General features: G+C 38.2%; 1 protein-coding gene across 3 annotated transcripts in view; it reads right to left on the bottom strand.

Annotated features, from left to right (window-relative positions):
- LOC146485660 (von Willebrand factor D and EGF domain-containing protein-like) overlaps nt 1–18,663 on the bottom strand; it is a 40,456-nt gene that overhangs the window by 10,546 nt on the left and 11,247 nt on the right. For 2 of the 3 annotated variants that reach the window (XM_085103008.1, XM_085103010.1), the window contains 22 exons: nt 18,105–18,180; nt 14,402–14,629; nt 13,945–14,108; nt 12,838–13,273; nt 11,572–11,846; nt 10,934–11,048; nt 10,307–10,570; nt 9,722–9,836; nt 8,699–9,103; nt 7,825–7,935; nt 7,043–7,156; nt 6,166–6,276; nt 5,517–5,627; nt 5,121–5,315; nt 4,902–5,015; nt 4,646–4,759; nt 4,177–4,290; nt 3,740–3,853; nt 2,984–3,097; nt 2,067–2,180; nt 1,820–1,933; nt 1,385–1,498 (listed from right to left, as the gene is read on the bottom strand). In XM_085103008.1, the coding sequence (XP_084959134.1) occupies nt 1,385–1,498; nt 1,820–1,933; nt 2,067–2,180; nt 2,984–3,097; nt 3,740–3,853; nt 4,177–4,290; nt 4,646–4,759; nt 4,902–5,015; nt 5,121–5,315; nt 5,517–5,627; nt 6,166–6,276; nt 7,043–7,156; nt 7,825–7,935; nt 8,699–9,103; nt 9,722–9,836; nt 10,307–10,570; nt 10,934–11,048; nt 11,572–11,846; nt 12,838–13,273; nt 13,945–14,108; nt 14,402–14,629; nt 18,105–18,180 (3,632 nt within the window). The remainder of the gene's footprint in view (nt 1–1,384; nt 1,499–1,819; nt 1,934–2,066; nt 2,181–2,983; nt 3,098–3,739; nt 3,854–4,176; nt 4,291–4,645; nt 4,760–4,901; nt 5,016–5,120; nt 5,316–5,516; nt 5,628–6,165; nt 6,277–7,042; nt 7,157–7,824; nt 7,936–8,698; nt 9,104–9,721; nt 9,837–10,306; nt 10,571–10,933; nt 11,049–11,571; nt 11,847–12,837; nt 13,274–13,944; nt 14,109–14,401; nt 14,630–18,104; nt 18,181–18,663) is intronic. The other variant, XM_085103009.1, reaches the window with a different exon arrangement.

Genomic DNA, 18,663 nt, shown 5'->3' on the forward strand with positions numbered 1-18,663 from the left:
CAGAATGGTGTCAATAATTAAAGAACTAGACAAGAGAAGCGACACACTAAAGACACTCTAATCTGATCTTACATACAAAGGTGAATTCTTTGCAACACTCCGAAACAAGAACCGAGGAACAGAGAGCAAGATTGATCCAAGGGAAGATGAAATTCCTGCCACTTCTAAGCGAGAGTACAACGATCGAACTCGGAATGCTCAAAATTGATCCGGAAGGAACACTTAAGGAGAACGAACGAAGTTAGAATGAAGACTGTGAAGCCAACAGACAACAACATTGAGGCAATACAGCGAGGTATTGCAATCGATTGGATGCTTTTAGGACAAGAATACAGAGAAGAAGATGGAGGTCAATGTAGTGGTTGACGCAGAGACAATTCTTGTAGTCCAAAAACGACGCCCGGTACCTTACCATCTCCAGAAACCACTAAAAGAATGGATCGAAAAGGGGAGCCAAGGAGGAAATATTCGAGAAGGTTCCAGACGGAGAGACGCGGTTACGTGGTAGGCTATGAACTAGTGTTCGAGCCACGAAAGGATTAAGTAGTCCCCCGAGAATACTTGTCCAAACACGCGCAACCTGCGACAGGAAATAACAACACTGAGACGGTCATCAGATAGACTGTGAATATAGAGCATGCGGAAGTCATCACGCGAATCAGAGAAGAAGCCCAGTAAGATCACGTAATGCAGCGAATTAGACTGGGAGAAGCACAAGCGAGACAAAGAATTTGAACCCTAGCTAAAACGGTTATCGGTCGCAGGAGAACTGATATTCATAGAACAACGTATGATACTTCCTCTAGTGCTACGGGGAATAGTAGTCAAGCTAGGACAGAGCCAATGACACTTGGGCAAGACCAAAACCAATCAGATACTAAGAGAGAAATACCCCTTCCCCATGATGAACAGTATGATCGACACAGCCAAGTAGCTACCAAAAAGAACAGAGAAGAACCCATCCAGATGACAGACAAACCAAGGCGACCTTGGGGCACAATATCCATAGATCAAGCTGAACCATAACCAGATGGTCACTATAACCTTATTCGACAAGAGAAGCAGATATCCAGTGGTAGAACCGGTACTATCATCTAACTTCCACGCCAACAAAGAGAGACTGAAGCACATCTTTGCCACATATTGAACTCCAAAAAGGGACGAGAGCGACAGCGGACCACTATGATTACACAAGTAATATGCTTTCGATAATGGTTATCTTAGATACGTAGAACATTGGACTCGTCTAGCGTGCGTGTACTTGGTCGCCATGGTTAGATGCCCAGGGAAGAGTTAAGTACATTCGGCTAAAATTGCATAATGGTCGTTTTGATTTGAAGTCGTAAAAAGAATAAACGATAGTGAATATAAGACCTTTACTCACTATTCTCGCAGCTTGATCCAGTAAAGCCCTCAGAACAGTTGCACGAGTAACCATTAACTCCATCAATACATAATCCACCGTTTGCACATTTGTGATTAACACAGTCGTCGATGTCTGAAAAGGAAAACTAATTCATATAAAAGTATGTCTAATTAATTTTTTCATTCTTGTCAGTTTCCCCATTACCAGACTTCCATCAATGGCATAGCTACAATGCTAACTGTTACAACGCATACAGATCCAACAATTCCTTTCATTCGCTATGACGAAGGGATAATGCCCGGAACGTAATCTCTAGAATCTCTTAAGGTGGTGATAAAACCAATATTTGAAAGATTCTACTCCACCCAGTCATTTTCGCAGCAGATTTTTCGCTCGGCCTCCAAAATTGGTGACTGGGAAATTAAAAACAGGTAAATTGGACATAAACTTCACCTTTTTCACAGTGGTCCCCAGTGTATCCCGCCACGCAGCTGCACGAGTAATTATTGACACCATCTACACACGATCCGCCGTTAGCGCATGTGCGATTGACACAGTCATCGATGTCTGCACACCAAGAAAATTAAATGCTGATATTAATGGGAGACGAGCACGACAGAAAAAAGGACCATAGACAAAAAACAGTGAACGGTGCATACACATGATATTAAATATCTTTCCAAGTGTAAATTTAACATACCGATCTGACAATAATTTCCAGTAAATCCCATCAGGCAGTTACAGGAATAACTGTTGATGCCATCTGTGCAGGATCCGCCGTTAGCACACGTGTGATTTACACAATCATCAATATCTGGCAAAGGAACAGGGAAAAAAAGTTGAATTTACTTTTCGCTCCTAACATAGTAGTCCAAATGTAAACATGGTATTTTTTAACACAAGTGAGAGAAACATTAGCAGTTTTTTTCCCCTCACCAGTGAAACCAGGTATGCAAGAGTCACGAGCGAATGCTTTTTCATGTTAGTACATGGTACAACATGATAACACGTATCCTTGCTACAGTGCGTGATGAAGACATCACTAAGTCGTCTTTGTAACCAACAGCAGCTGTAGCTGTTCACTTGCTCAAGACATGTCCCGTTTTTCTGACTTCTTCCTTAATTAACTGTTGAAACTAGGTTGTCTGCCTTAATGTTCCGACTATAGTAACTTCCTGCCTCTTAATTAACGTACAAAAAAGCACTCCTTTTCAAAGATCACAATCAGTAGCAGATGGTTGATCTCGATGAATGGTCGCCTTAAGTTTTTCACGAGAGAACCTCGCAAATCTTAATTGATGGCTTCGTCAAGATCCCTCCCAACGCCATTCGGAACGTCACCAAGAAATACGTGAGTAGATCGCGTTTATATATGGTGTAACTCCTGTAGACCTAATCTCTCCACATACAGTGTACGAGTGGAGAAATACACCACGCCCAAAATTTTGCTAATATTTAAGTGATCATCGGAGCAGCTTTCAATCAACAGTTTATGTTCATGAGGGAATACACAATGACTGTCTAATTTCAGAATCATAATATAAGTACATTCGGCTAAAGTACAAACGAAAAAAAAATATGCGACTAAGCAATATTGCAAACATAGCCTAAACTTACTATTCTCACAGCTTGATCCAGTAAAGCCCTCAGAACAGTTGCACGAGTATCTATTAACACCATCAATACAAAATCCACCGTTTTTACACGTGTGATTAACACAGTCATCGATGTCTGAAAAACAAAATTAATTCATATAAATGCATGACCAATTTTCCAACCTAAGACCTTTCGATTATTAGTTCGGTTGCTCCGCCACTGAGATAAAGGGGCAAATAATGAACCATGAAAGTAGTCGCGGGCGCCTTTATAAGAGGTAGCTGCTGAAAAATTGGTTGTTGTTGTTGTTGTTGTTGTTGTTGATGCTGCTGTTTTTTTGTTTGTTGTTTTTTTTTTGTTGTTGTTTTTTTGTTTTTTGTTTTTTTTTTTAATTCAAATCGACTCTTTCGGAATGTGGTGCCCAACGAGAGGTGGTAACACTGTGAGATTCTCCGATAATTTCCAAAAGCCAACTTTTTCCTGTCAATCCGAATTTAAGTAAAAACTAGGACCTAAGATCCTTATCTTATTTTGTAGAACCAATGCCAGATAATTTTATGTATGCTTTCAAGGCCCTAAATACTTCAGTTCTTTATAAAGACATTTGATCTCTATAGCAATTACTAAATCTGTTATCATCATTTTTATCAATGGCATGTATTTTTTCCAGATATATTCGACCAAGGTTCAAATAAACATAGAAGAAAATAACACATTTTTGTGTTTTCGATTTAAAGTCATAAATGATATTGCAAACAAGGCCATTATATTACTTACTATTCTCACAGCTTGATCCAGTAAAGCCCTCCGAACAATTGCACCAGTATCTATTAACACCATCAATACATGATCCACCGTTCGCACACGTGTGATTAACACAGTCGTCGATGTCTGAAAAGGGGATGTAATTTATGTAAACTCTGTGCTCACTATAATTATGAAGCATACAAACCACACAACTATATGATTCGCTTTGACGAAGAACTTACGCTCGAAACGTCATGTCTTGAACCACTTTACGGTGGCGAAATTACCTTATCAACTAGTTTATAACTAAGCCAAACATTTCAAAAATGCTACTCAACCCATGCCCCTAACGTTTTTGCAGTGGGTTAGCTTCACAATATTTCTTACGATGGTGATCGTTAGTATTAGCGATCAACCATAACTGGTGACTGGGAATTTCAATCGAGTAAATTCGACATAAACTTGACCTTTTACGCAGTGGTCCCCTGTGTATCCCGCCACACAACTACACGAGTAATTATTGACACCATCCACACACGATCCACCGTTAGCGCATGTGCGATTGTCACAGTCATCGATATCTGCACACAAAGAAATAAAATGCTGAAATTAATGAGAAACGAGCACGACAGAAAAAAGGACCATAGACAAAACATAGTGTACGGTGTACCGATCTAACAATAATTTCCAGTAAATCCCACCAGGCAGTTACAGGAATAACTGTTGATTTGACCACTTTACGGCGGCGAAATCACCTTATCAACTTAGTGGACAGCTCTGCCAAATATTTCAAAAATGCTACCCAACCCATTCCTCTGACGTTTTTGCAGTGGATTAGCTGAACCGTATTTCTTACGATGGTAATCGTTAGTTTTATTAATCGACCAAAACTGATGACTGGGAATTTCAAGCAAGTAAATTTGACATAAAGTTCACCTTTTTCGCAGTGGTCCCCAGTGTATCCCGCCACGCACCTGCACGAGTGACTATTGACACCATCCACACACGATCCGCCGTTAGCGCATGTGCGATTGACACAGTCATCGATGTCTGCACACAAAGAAAATAAAATGATGAAGAAAATGAGGAAAGAGCAACACAGAAAAAAGGACCATAGACAAATAGTTGAAAAAATAGTTTACGGTGCATGCACATGATATTAAACAGCTCTCCATGAGCAAATTAAACCTACCAATCTGACAATATTTTCCAGTATATCCCACCAGGCAGTTACAGGAATAACTGTTGATCCCATCTGTACAGGATCCACCATTAGCGCATGTGTGATTTACACAATCGTCTATGTCTGGCAAAGCAATTAGGAAATAAATTCAATTTTAGTTTTCGCTCCTCAAATGGTAGTCGAAATGTAAACATGAGAAACAATTTCGTAACACGAAGTGAGAGTTACCTTTACAGTTTTTTCCGTCCCCTGTGAAACCAGGTGGACAAGAGCCACAAGAGATGACGTAACTATTTTCATTACAGGGTACACCTGGGTAACATGAATCATTGCTACAGTGGGTGATGACGACATCACAATGTCGGCCTGTGTAACCAACGTTGCAAATACAGCTGTAGTTGTTCACTTGGTCAAGACAAGTCCCTGTTTGAAAGAATGGAAAAGTATCTTGGTCATCTACAGTCAGTTAATCTTAAAACTCATTTAGAAGAATAAAGTTTTTGACATTCCCTTTTTAGCGGTGTGTCCCAAGGTTTTAAATTTGAAAACCGACCGAGCGGTCGAAATTGCAAAGAGTAAAACTGAGAAGGCGTAATATGTTTTGATCATTTGCTTGTAACCCACCATTTCCACAAGATACGTGAAGACATTCGTTTATATTCTCTTCGCATAGTAAGCCACTGAATCCAGCTTGACAACTGCAGCTAAAGCCATTGACTTTATCAATGCAAGTGCCTAGTGGAAAAAGAATCACGTCAGTATAACAAATTACTGAACAAGAGAATTCAAAGAAATAGTAACAGATTTTAAAATAATCATTTTTCTTTTGTTTTAGTTTCGTTTATTTATTTATTTGTTTTACTTTTTTTTAACTATTTGTCTATATTTTCTCAAAGGACTCAGCTTTTAACAAAAAAAAAACAGTTTCTAATGCTTCCTGTTTTTGAGCGATACCAAATGTTTTGCGAAGTCTTCCAAATTGCGATCATTTCAAAATTGAACTGTAACTTGCCTGCCACTCGAAATAAAAGCCGGGCAAACATTCGGACTTCCCCCTCAGCATTTCTAACAACACCGTCACGAAAGGATTCTGATTTTTTAGGAAAATCCCAAGCCAGTGAAGGTCGAAGTTTAAACCGGAGAGAGGTCAAAAGCAGGAAATTTCGTCTCCTCGGTGACTGGAACCAAAATTAGTAGAATACGGCAACTATAGCAATTCTGTTCTATGTGTTCGGGTCAACTTAAAATACAGCCAGAGACAAAGAGACAGTACCATTTAAACAAGGAGAAGACTGGCATTCGTTAATATTCACATCACAGTTTCGTCCTGTAAAACCAACAAGGCACTGGCAGTTATAGCCATTAACTTGATCCTGACAGGTTCCTAAAGAAGAAAAAAAGGCACACGCTGTTACACCTAATGAAGGCGCAGATAAAAGAACGCTTTGGACAGAATAACTCGAGTTTGCTCGTAGTGCGGGTCAAGTTCAAAACCGAGTCAAGTGGCAAGTTTGAGGTAAGGTCGAATATTTTTTGCTACCTCCAAATTTTTGAGTGCTTTTTGTTTTCATCTAGTGATGAATGTTCCACAGTTCTGTGAAGGCGTTGGTATCCTTATTTTTTTGCGCTGCCCAGTGCGTAGCTTTTAAGTAAAAGTCCTTAACTTGCCGTTATTGTTAGAAGTATAGCACTACAGAACTAAAATACCTTTCAAGAGCGTCGTCTTTTAAAGTACGATCACTGAGTAAATACTAAATATGACTTCATCGGTTTTTTTGTTAGTAGTTCCAACGTCACTATATATAAAGATGGGTAACATAGTGAAATAGACATATACTAGATAGGGGGCACTTTGTTACACAGATAACTGTGAGATTCCCAGGCAAATTTATAATTGTACGGTCTTTCAGTCACTTAAAATATTAGACCAAATGATAGCTGTCTAAAAACTCCATGCTTAAAGAGTTTCATCCTGACCAATGGTCCCATCCCAAAAAATGGTTCAAAAAAATCGTAGAAGGGTGTAATGGGTGAAATTCCTATCCCCTCCCCAACCTTACCACTTTTATAATGGAAAGTCCCTCAAATTAAAATAGCTCAGAGAAAGAAAGAAAACGCGAAATTAATGATTAATTACATCATTTACTCACCATTATTGGTACACGGCGATGAACTACACTCGTCTATGTTAGTTTCGCATTGCTGTCCAGAGTAACCAGGTTCACAGCTGCAGGTGTACTCATTAACTTGATCTGTGCAGTTTCCTGAGGAAAGAAATGTCTCAGTTTGACATACGATCTTTTATATTTTAAAGTGAAAGAAATGCCGGTTAAAATATGTAAGTAACATGTTGCCTGTTGATGGTCACTCATCTGCTTAATGCTAGAATGCTGAGAAGAAAATGAATCACAACCCGCAGCTTCGCTTTCTATTAAATAGAAAATAGATCCTCGCAGTTACAACGCAACTTAAGCGGTTGCGAAACGAAAGCCTTAAAAAAGATCAGGACTGAACGGGATTTGAACCCATGACCTCTACGATGCCAGTGCAGTGCTCTACCAACTGAGCTATCAAGCCAACTGGAAGCTGGTCATATTGTGAGTTCGCAATATACCCGTGTAGGATGAATAAATAAGTGCAAATATATTGCGTCACTATTAGACGCAACTAGTTAAATGACCCTTGTTCAAATGGTTGAAATGATCTTTGTTTAAATGACCCTATTCTTACCCTAACAACAACTAAAAATAACTTACTTTCCCTGCAAACTCTACAGATATTCAAAGGAGGTTAAAGAATCAGGGGCAGCAGCTTATTTTTTCTGAGAACATTAGCTTCGATAGCCCATATTTTTTTCAGTCTCGTAAACTAGTTCATCTCGCTTGTTACGGCCGTTATACAGTGAGCGATTGACGGTTACGAAAGACGTTACCATGAACACATGGAGATGACTTGCAATAGTCGATGTCAACGTCACAGTTCCTTCCCTCAAACCCAAGATCACAAGAACATGTGTAGTTATTAACTTGGTCAATACATCGCCCTGCAACAATAGTAATTTTTTTCGTTAGTATGACATAAAACATCCGGTTGAATTCAAGGACGTTTTGACGGACAATGGCTTGCTATCGGCGTCTGTTGTGCTGAACTGTGTGTCCAACAGTAAGAGACATGGGTAATGACAGATCGACCTTTAAAACCGGCGACGATCGGTTGAAGCTCACCAGCTCCAGGCTAAGTGCCATGAGGTTCCTCTTACGAGAAACGTTACTCTTTTTAGATGATTTGGTTTGTAAATAAGTGCCAGGGGGGTCGCCGCCGTAAGGAAATTTATCAAAGTGCTGGACCTTTTGGGTTAGCATAAAGGCGGTGAACGAATCTCGGATTTCTATGGCTAAAAATTTTAGAACCATAATGTCATATGAAAACGACTAGCTAGAGGGCTATTCTTTTGATTTTAGAGTAAACAGTAAAAGCCAATTCGATAAAGAAATTAAAAAAAAAACAGCTGGTGTGTTTTTTTTTTTTTTTTTTTTTTTTTTTTTTTTTTTTTTTAATAATTATCGGCCTTTTTTCATAAATGATCACAGGAAAACCAGGTTTATTGGTAAATCAGAAGCATCACAAGTAAGAAATTACCAAACGGATTAGGTTTTCTCTTGATCGTATGGCGTTCGGTGAATAACAACTTGTCTCCAAGTTTAAGAAAAACGTCTATGTCACACTGAAAAACAATAACTTAAAACTGAAAATAACTGAACAATAACTGAAAAATGAAAACTAAAAATCAACAATCTGCCGCATACCTCGTAAGCAAGGAAAAGATTCGCATTCATCAATCTCATTATTACAGTATTGTCCAGTAAATCCAGGTGCACAATTACAGACATAATATCCTCGTCCGCGAGGCTTCCGAGGAATGCACAGTCCACTGTTATTGCACTGGCAGACATTGATAGTTATAGTGATGTTTAAAGTAGACGAAGCTTGACATGCATCGGTGGCCTTGAAGAAAAACTGAGTTGTTTTGTTTGTAGTGACGTTCCAAAGTAGAATGTTGTTTTGCATGAGTGCTTCCTTAGGGCTTCCCTCCATGAGGGTGATAGTGATTGGCATTCCTTCGGGATCAGTGGCTTCAATGGGCAATTCGAGTTTCTCTCCGTATACCACGTAGTAGTCGGTTATTGATGTGACATTGGGTGGGTGATTCACTGAAATATATTACATAAACGTTATGAGAATGATGGGGGAAAAGTAGTAATTATAAAAGTTGTCTTCAGTGATACATCTTCATTTTTTTTTCGAGTGAAAACAGGTGGGAACTGGTCGACTCCCAATGTATTTCTGCCGAGGAAGAGTAACAATTGTGCACCATTTTAAGTCTTGACATAGTGTTTTTCACTTCCTGATTACGACATCACACTAGCATCCTCTAAATTAAACTTCATCGTTTTTTTTTTTCTCCTTTAAAAAACATTTGGAGACACTGTACAGTTGTCACTATGAGTTGAATTCGCTGGCGTGACGAAAAATATAAAAAAATCTTAAACTTCCTAGCTAAAGAGTTTCTATCATTTTTGAAGAAGTTGTAGAGAAGTAAAGAAACTGATCTATTTTTTATAAGGTGTCACTGACAACACAATTAAGTCCTTTTAGCACTTCACGTGTTTGTGATAGGAGAAAAGGCACATGAATCAATCAATATATGAACGGCCAGCGCTGAGAACTCAGTTGACAAAAGTCTCAACTTTTCCTTGTCTTTCTTTTCAGCGTCATTTTTAAGGGTTTTAAATATCATACAAGAACCGGATTAATGTCGCACCGTTTACCTTGTCGTTTGGTCCATCTGTTTGTTTCAACGTCAGGGAGACATTGCTGGCACCAGTCCATCGGGTTTGGCTCGTTCGGTGCAAAGCAATACCGGTTAATAAAGCATGAATTGTTCTAGTAAGGTGCAAGGAAACAATAATTATGAACTCTTCTATATCATTGTCGGAGAACAAGTCAATGAGTCTTCCTAATTGTTAGTTCTGTGAGCGGCAATGAAGGTTATAAGCACTAATTATTTTGTAATCATATGAACTCATTTTGCCTGTAACATAGAATCACTACGCCGATCAAACAGGGCATTATTATTATTATTATTATTATTATTATTATTATTATTATTATTATTATTATTATTATTATTATTATTATTATTAGTATTAATGGAAACCTTTTTTTTACGTCTCTGGAAACAATGACATAATTAGTTCCCGTTGCGAAACCGGTAGGACAAATTCTTGGGCCTACTATTTGTCATCCAAGATTCATCGCCTTCGCTTCAGTGGCTGTGAAGGGGAATGGATTGTTCCGTACGGTCACCAAAGGAGGAAAACGCCCTAACAAATGGTTTTAAGATGAAACATTACCTTCAGAGAACATCCTGTAGAAATATTGCACTCCATACAAACTGAGTCAAAGGATATCAGTTTAAGCTGCTGTTTGCTCTTGTGGACGCCGTTGTTGGACACAGATATCATCAGTCCAGCAGCTGGAGTTCCTTCAACTTTTTCGTCATATTGCATCCGCAGCACCGGTGATTCTGGCAGAAAGCACTCCACAAGTACAAGGTCTGTCATAATTCCTGGGTATTTTGACTCATTCTTGTTCGGAATCCAAGAACTATTGACAATCTGACAGCAGTATAGAAAAACAGCAAGTAGTTGTTATTAAATGCCGTCAATAGCTCAACTATGCGTGTTTTCAATGGACGAGGTACGCTAGTGATCGGCAACTTTTTAAAAACATAAATATATACAGCACAGGATTGTACCAAGTTATGTTAGGGGACAGACCGTAGGCAGATTATTATTGCTTTAGGAGAATAGTTAATTTTCTGTTCACTCACTTATGCACAAGGAAAATTGTTGACTGTAGCTATCAGAACGTGACACAGTGGTAAATACTTTATAATATTAAGCGCTTTATGAGTTTAGTAAAATACTAAAAGCGATTGCGATATGATATAATTCAAGCACAAATACATGTAACTGTACCTCCGTTTCCGTGATATGGCAGGTCATATTTGTGGAATTTAAGAAACCAGTTCCTTGTACAGTAACCTTCTTGCACGCTCGTTTTCGTCTATCACACAAGCCATTACCTTGAAGTCTAAAATAAAAACGGCCCGGATTAGGTCATGGAAAATCAACTGATGACAGCTACTAACCTGACAACTTCTTAACAGTCTGCTTCCATCGCATTTCTGTCTACTTACCTACTCTTTGCTCTAGCTTATCTAACTGCAATTATTTTGTGTATTAGTCAAGAAACACCAGATCTGACGAGAACAACTTTGAGAAATGCGCCCAAAGATCAACTTGGAACCATTACTGTTGCCGGATATTAATCAATTGGCATTAGAATGCAAGTTTCACCTCTATTTAGCACATACTTCCAGAGGAGCTCTATTCCATTCAAATATATTGAAAAAAAAAACAACATATAAATATATTAAATTGGGAAGAAAGGGGTAAAATTGAAGATCATTTTTACTAACTCCATTCTTACTAACGCAATTAGAAAAAAATGACTTTTTCACTTCTGAAAGTGTCTTTTTCTAATTAGATTGACAAAAAAAATAGAAAAGATTAGACTTTTCTACTTCTGAAAGTGTCTTTTTCCAAAAACCTACCTAGCGATATTTGGTTTTTGATAAATTGATACAGAGCAGTCTTCAGCTGTGTGGTTCATGTTACAAACGCAGGAGCCGTTGACACATTTGCCATTAAACGTGCAGTCATTGGGGCAAAGAAGTTGAGCAATCGTTTCCACCATTGGAGGTATTGTAGGTGTTGTCTCATTAGTGGTGTCATTTGAATTGACTGTAATGTTTTCGATAATTACATCATTACATTCATTCATCAACATTGAAACAGCTCCTATTGCAAAAGACAGGTCTCCAGTGGACTGCAAAGAGAAAGAAAATGCGACATTACTCCCATCCACACCAGCTGTAATGGAAGTAAATCTGCAGACTTCTAACACATGATTTGTTCGAAAACCAAGTCAACATTATTGAACTTTACACCATTTTCTTAAATTGATATCGGAACACTTTTTTAAAACAGGGAAAATCATTCTCGTACAATTTGTGGCTACAATTCAACGTTATTTTAAAGTTCAGAAAATTTTATTCAAGCTTTTCTTATTTCCTTTAAATAACGTTTTCTGTAGTTTGCATTGGAAATATCCAAAAAAAGCAATTTTTATACATTGCACAGTTTTAGATTCTTAGTTACGCTTAGTTAGGCGTCCCCTATTAGCTGAGGGCTTACCCCCCACTAGATATTTTATTGACACGTTAAGAAAGTTCATTCATTTATTCATTCATTCATTCATTCATTCATTCATTCATTCATTCATTCATTCATTCATTCATTCATTCATTCATTCATTCATTCATTCATTCATTCATTCATTCATTCATTCATTCATTCATTCATTCAAGAGGACGGACCCCAAGGCGGTGGGCTGTGTCAATAAATTGGTGGACGTAATTGTTGACGCGTCTATGGCTGTCCTCGAGTTGCTCGGCTGACTTTGGGCAACATTCGAACGCGGAACGCTTTTTCTCATGTTGGGCAACTATGTTACTTTTTCAGCTACTTCTTGTCTTTCTTGTTTGCAAAAGTCCCATTATTAAGTCTTGCTCACGCATTCTCAACCCTTTTTAGCCAAGAAATCATTCACTCGATGGCATTAGAATTCGATGACCAGTCTAATGGGAGGAAATGGATTTTATTTTGACCAAGTATAAAAATCATAGGGAATTTACACCATAATCATACTATTACAAGAAATCGATCCTGTTAAACGTCTATCAAAGCGAGTGAAGTACTCTTCTTCTACGCTTTTTGCCTTCACCCAGAGTTAAATATGAATGTAGAATGCAGCTTACCTCAACGTCAGATGAACACACTTTAACCAATGCTTGTACATTTGTTCCCAATTTAGCACACATCTTCCCAACAGGTGTTTCTGCTAATCTCTCGGAACAGTATCGGGTCGCATTCTCCTTAGAAATTGCATTAACCGATCGCTTCAGCCTGTTATGAGCTACAGCCTCTAGAGGCTTCATAAACAACTCATAATCTTCCTCTGTTAACTCATCCGACACCTCTGCTTCTCTTTTCGTAGGATTCCTGTCGCACATTTTTATCCGGTTATATTTATCTGGCTCAAAACTTGGCCAGTCAGTAGCAATACCGTCCACGCATTTCTTTGTTGTCCCTTTATCTTTTGTTTCATCACAAGCGCACGCTTGCTCATAATTCTTACCATCGCTGTTTTGATTGATCTCTGGTGGAAGCTGATCGAAGTAGCTTGGCCATTTCCTGCAATAAATATAACCTGAAATACATTTCCAAATCAAAAATGGAGTCCTCCCTAAGACTTTAGTGGTAGAGAATCCGATCGGGTCATGGTGTGTCAAGGTTTTCCTAAGGTTCTTTAATTTCATGATGTCATCATGTACTATTCCAGTTTCTCGTGCGCTCCAAAGACTCTTGGCCTCAATGGGTATCGTCACTCCCCTTCTTAGTTTAAGGGTCCATTTACCTATCTCGTTGCTAATTAACTTACATGATTTTTCTTACACAAGTGTAATTTGATTTCGCTTTCTCTCTAGGAAGAGCTCTCATTTGCTGATCTACTCACACCTTTTTAAATTCATATTCTTAGTTTGATCTTAATTATAGCCAAAGTGCATTGGTTTTCAAAACCTCAATTTCAATTTGAAGGAAAGAAAGAGGAGTAGAAAAAGATAAAGCGGGTAACGTGTGGAAACAACAAGAATTTTTTGAATCATTTGTCCCGTTTTCAAGTTGAATGTTTTCCATCAGTTCCAGGTTAGCTTTCAAAATATTCTACTGCTGATGATGTAGAGTTTCTATAAGGAATGCGATCAGTGACCAATAATTAAGTATCGGAGAGGTGCATAAAAACTGAAGGAGAAAAGTTTTTTTTTTCTTTTTTAATTAATTAATAAATTAATTTTTATAATTACCTGTAGTTATATCCAAATGTATTTATATCACCATGACGATGTTTGTCATACGTACACAGTCCTTCTTCATCTGCACGATTCTTGGTCCGTGGGGTATAAATGGTAACATCAATACCCCAAGAATTTCTCTCTAAAACCACTTTTATTCCGGTTGGTACAATAACCTAAAATTATGAAAAAAAATTTTCCTTTCAACTTCTATTTCCACAGTCTCCTTCCAACTCTGAACTAAGCGATTTCACGGTTTTATTCCACTAGGAAATACAACCACAGAACCGTTCATTTTTCCATACAAAATATGATCTCTTTTTGTTTTGTTTTTCATTTTCGACTGTTTAGTGCAATCATTACCCTTAACTCCTTCCATTGAAATAACACGAACAAATCTTACGTTGTAAGTGTCAAGCGGTTGAATATTTGATGCTGTAAACGTTTAAGCACAACACAAAACATATACCTCATATTTACTATTGATGCCTTTTATGACTTGATGTAAAGTAATCCCTGGAGCCAGGCACTTTGCGCGTGGTATATCAACCATTACTGGGGATATTGGATCTCTAAACTGTTTTGGTGGGTCGCCACAGCAGCTTAAGCGGATGAGGTCGTTGTGATCACGAATGATAACTCCACAGTTACATGTTACCGACCTGGCATTATTGCAAGACCATTGCCTTGTTTGCACCTTCAAAATAATTAAGCAATTATTATTTATTTAATATTTTTTATTATATATTACCGTTTCGCATGAACTGAAATTCGCGGGATCTAATTACGAAAATCGATCTGCGTAAAAAAATAGCAAAAAGTTTTTTTTTTTTTTAATTTATATTACTAAATTTAAATTAAATTGGTTGCTAACTTTATAACGACGACGACCTTTATTCTTTGCAATTGTAGCAGAGAGTCTGCTTTCTCCAGGTAAATTTCCTTCTAAAATCAACTCCGTCTACGGCAAAAAGACTACGCCATGATGGTACATGGATGTCAACTTTTGATTTTAGAAAATGTATCACACGTTATGCCCCATTTTTGCCAGCCATTAAGAACAACAGAAGGGTTATATGAAATAAATGTGATGGTATATTTCCAGCCTGGTGAATGAATGAGAATGATGTACTATTCTAGAAAGTGACACAGGCATACTCGGAAAAAAGAAATCCGAGTGCTCCTATCAGGAGTCGAACCTAAGGCCTTCCGATTACTAGTTCGGGTGCTCTCCCACTGAGCTACTGGAGACTCGTGGGAGCTAAGGCCAGGGTAAACCAGGCTCTTTCTTTAACTCCTTCATCCGTTATTTGTAGCTAGATCGTACGTATAGAAAATTATAGTTGTGTATAAACTCTAGACGTATAGAACAATCTCTGAATGATATTTTTTAAATGCTTTAAAGAGAAAGGCCCACTTATATAGCTAATTGTTTCAAACCCCGAGTTACACCATACAACCTTAGGGGAAGTGAGTTAAAAGTAGAACAAAATTCTTATAATAGTAGATTTTTTCATGGTTCGTATGAGTATATTGTTTCTCATATTTGGAACCAGCTACCATCAGTAGAAGAGCGGACAACTTTATCCACTGGATAAATCACTGTTCAGCGGACCAGGTGTACTTCAAATAATGCTTTTGGTAAGTTTTCCACACAATCCCATACTTAAATTTGACATATACCGTAAAGTTCCGATAGTAACGACCCTTCGAAAGTAACGACCCCCCGAAAGTAACGTCAAAACTTTGTGGCCACTAAAAAATCCCGAAAATAGCGAGCCCCCGAAAGTAACGACCCCTCCGAAAGTAGCGAGTCCCCCAAAAAGTAGCGAGACCATGCAAGTCATTTTTTTAAATTACTTTGTACAAATACCGAATGCCTTTATTATTTTCCAATCCATAGTCAAATTCTTAATGTACCGCAATACTAATATCTTCGTGCATGGACAAATTGATCACGATAAGGCACTTTACAACAACGAAAAAGCCTTAAGCCATCATTCGTCCTTGACATCAGTTCGCTGATGGCGTAATGTGAAAACTAAACTGGTAGAATTTCGTATTAATTAACAACAGGAACCTTTCTTCAAATTAAAATTGAAAACTCTATATATACTGCAGTATAAAACGCATTGGTGTGTCATGGACTAAAAGCACTGAGTTTATCTTTCCTCCCCTGAGTCAAAGAAGAATTCGATTCTACATCGGCTGATTTATCATGCGGTAGTCTGGTAGACCATTTCATTTCATTTCACTGTCCCTGCTACCAGAAATGGGTAGTGCAAATGGTGTTAATTCTGTCTGTTGTTTGAGCTCTGCGCGAATCATATAATTTTTCATTTCGGAGAAGAGAGCTAGCGCTAGCTTGTTTCATGGTTTTTGTTCCCCGAAAATAACGACCCCCCGAAAGTAACGAGCCCCAAACGCTGCTAATTCCGAAAGTAACAAGGGTCGCTACTATCGGAACTTTACGGTACTTCTACTCTATTCACAAATTATGGGGCTATCGGGAAAATAGTTGCACACATTTCATCGGCCGGATAGCCACCTATCCAGTGGATAAAGTTATCCGCTCTTTGAACAACTGGAGCCAGGTCCATAAAAACGCAAAAACAATAACAATAATAATAATAACAATCTTTATACGGGGAGCTCACATCACGAAAGTGATATTCAGTGGGGCTCCTGTAAAAAACGCAAAAATCAGCCGTCTTGACCAAACAAGCTTGGTCAATAAAGGACTTATTATATGGCTTACTGGCAAGAAAAATCACAAAAACATGAACCTGTTCTGCTCAGGAAACACATTATTTTCAGTCAGCCGGCTAAAGATTTATTTTCGAAGGATTAAGATTATCATGTAATCATGGAAAACTGGACCTCGTAGCCAAATTAAGTTAAGGAGCTAGTTTGTTGTTTACAACAAGCAAAACGCGGTTAAATTGTTCGGCAAACTGGAAAAAAAACAACATAATTTACAATTATTAACGCAAGAGTTAATATCTGGACTTGACACAAATTAACAGAGACAAGGTTGCAAGCTTTTACCAAATGGTAAGGTCACACCTGATCTGACAATTCACCAATTTAGCGACGCATTCATTGCACCATTTGAAAACAAAATGAACACTGATCCAAGATCATGATTGCATACGCTTTTGCTTTTCTTTTCTTTGGAGAATTTTCCGAACGTCTTAGTTAGCGTTTTCTCCGACAAAAATAGTTCAGACTGTTTATGGATTAAACTTTCGATGCCTAATTACAAGCGAAAAGATACCTCCATCTTGCCTACTTTGGTAGCACGGTCTCGAAGCCAGATATATAGAAGTGAAAATTTATATATTTTCGAAAACAAACAACTTAGGTTAAAATTTTCCACAATCAAAAGCTTGCAAATACGTACAATATTAAGAAAAGATTAGAACAATGGTTATTTTTGTAGTTTTTGGATTCTATCGAGGAGGCAACAACGTTTCTATCCCACTCCTTTCAATAAGTCAAATCATGCGGCATAAGCCGCTTTGTTATCCATTGTTTAGTAGTTCACATTTCCTTTTTTCTTTGAGCTTATTTTGTGCATGAGGCCAAATAGTTTACCTCAAGTGAGAAAGTACAAAGTAAACGTATTAACCATCTAAGCCTAACGTCATCGACAACGAGGTCGCTATTCCAACAACAGACGACACCTGTTGCAGCTCTTATCCACCCACAAACGGCGTCTGCTCTCGCACGGGGCACATGGCTTCCCAGCAAAAATGGTGCAAACGTGTAAAACGTCCTTAATTCAATGCAACGCCTGAAGCTGCATTTTTAAGACAGCATTAAACATTTAACAAACAACAAGAAGAAAAACTGTTTTGTCTTAAAATCGTGTTCCTTCTTTGCACTGAAGAAGTTGCCAGGAAACGCTGCTGACAAGTGTCTTGTTTTGTCGCCTTTTTTGGTCATCAGTTTTGTTCCTTTTCGTTTTCCTGCATCTCAGTCATTCTACTTGAAATCGTTCAAAATGTTTCAGTCACGCCATAGCCTAACTTTGAAGAATAGGCTAAGGTCTAGCTGGTACGGACTTGCGTGAAAGTACGGAACAACATATGAGTTAGGATTAGCGGCAGTTTATATAAAATTAGATAGAAAACGTAACTCTATATTGTTGTACCAACAACATTCCTTACCTCGAAAGTTCTTTCTTTGTTGCGATACAAAACAAAATCTCCATGTCCAAAGAAGTCGTGCCATCTCTCGTGAACGCTAAGAATTTAAAAGACGAATTTAAAAGAAACGCACTCAATGCAATATATAACTGACCCTAGCAGCCGCTTCCCTCAAGAGAAACTGGCAAAACAAAAGCACTTGCTTTGATATGAGGTCGAGAAAAAACGGACGGACGGAAGTAAAGTCAAAGATAAAACTCTCATAAACAAAAAGGCTACGCGAGAATACGTTGTCGTGAAAACGTTTTAAAGCATTAAGATCGATGTATTATTATTCAGTAGTGACACAGGCAAACTCAGAAAAAGGAAATTCCGAGTGCTCATGGGACAAACATCCTGCATACTGCTGGGATTCTCATGGGAGTCGCATGAAAGGAAATTTGACGTAATATTTTAAGCCTGGTGAACAAATGAGAATGATACATTATTCAGTAGTGACACAGCCAAACTCGGGAAAAGAAATTCCGAGTGCTCCTATCAGGAGTCGAACCTAAGACCTTCCGATTACTAGTTGAAGAAC

The sequence above is a fragment of the Pavona decussata genome, unplaced genomic scaffold (genome assembly GCF_977016875.1).
Source record: "Pavona decussata unplaced genomic scaffold, jaPavDecu1.1 SCAFFOLD_25, whole genome shotgun sequence".
Taxonomy (NCBI): Eukaryota; Metazoa; Cnidaria; class Anthozoa; order Scleractinia; family Agariciidae; genus Pavona; species Pavona decussata.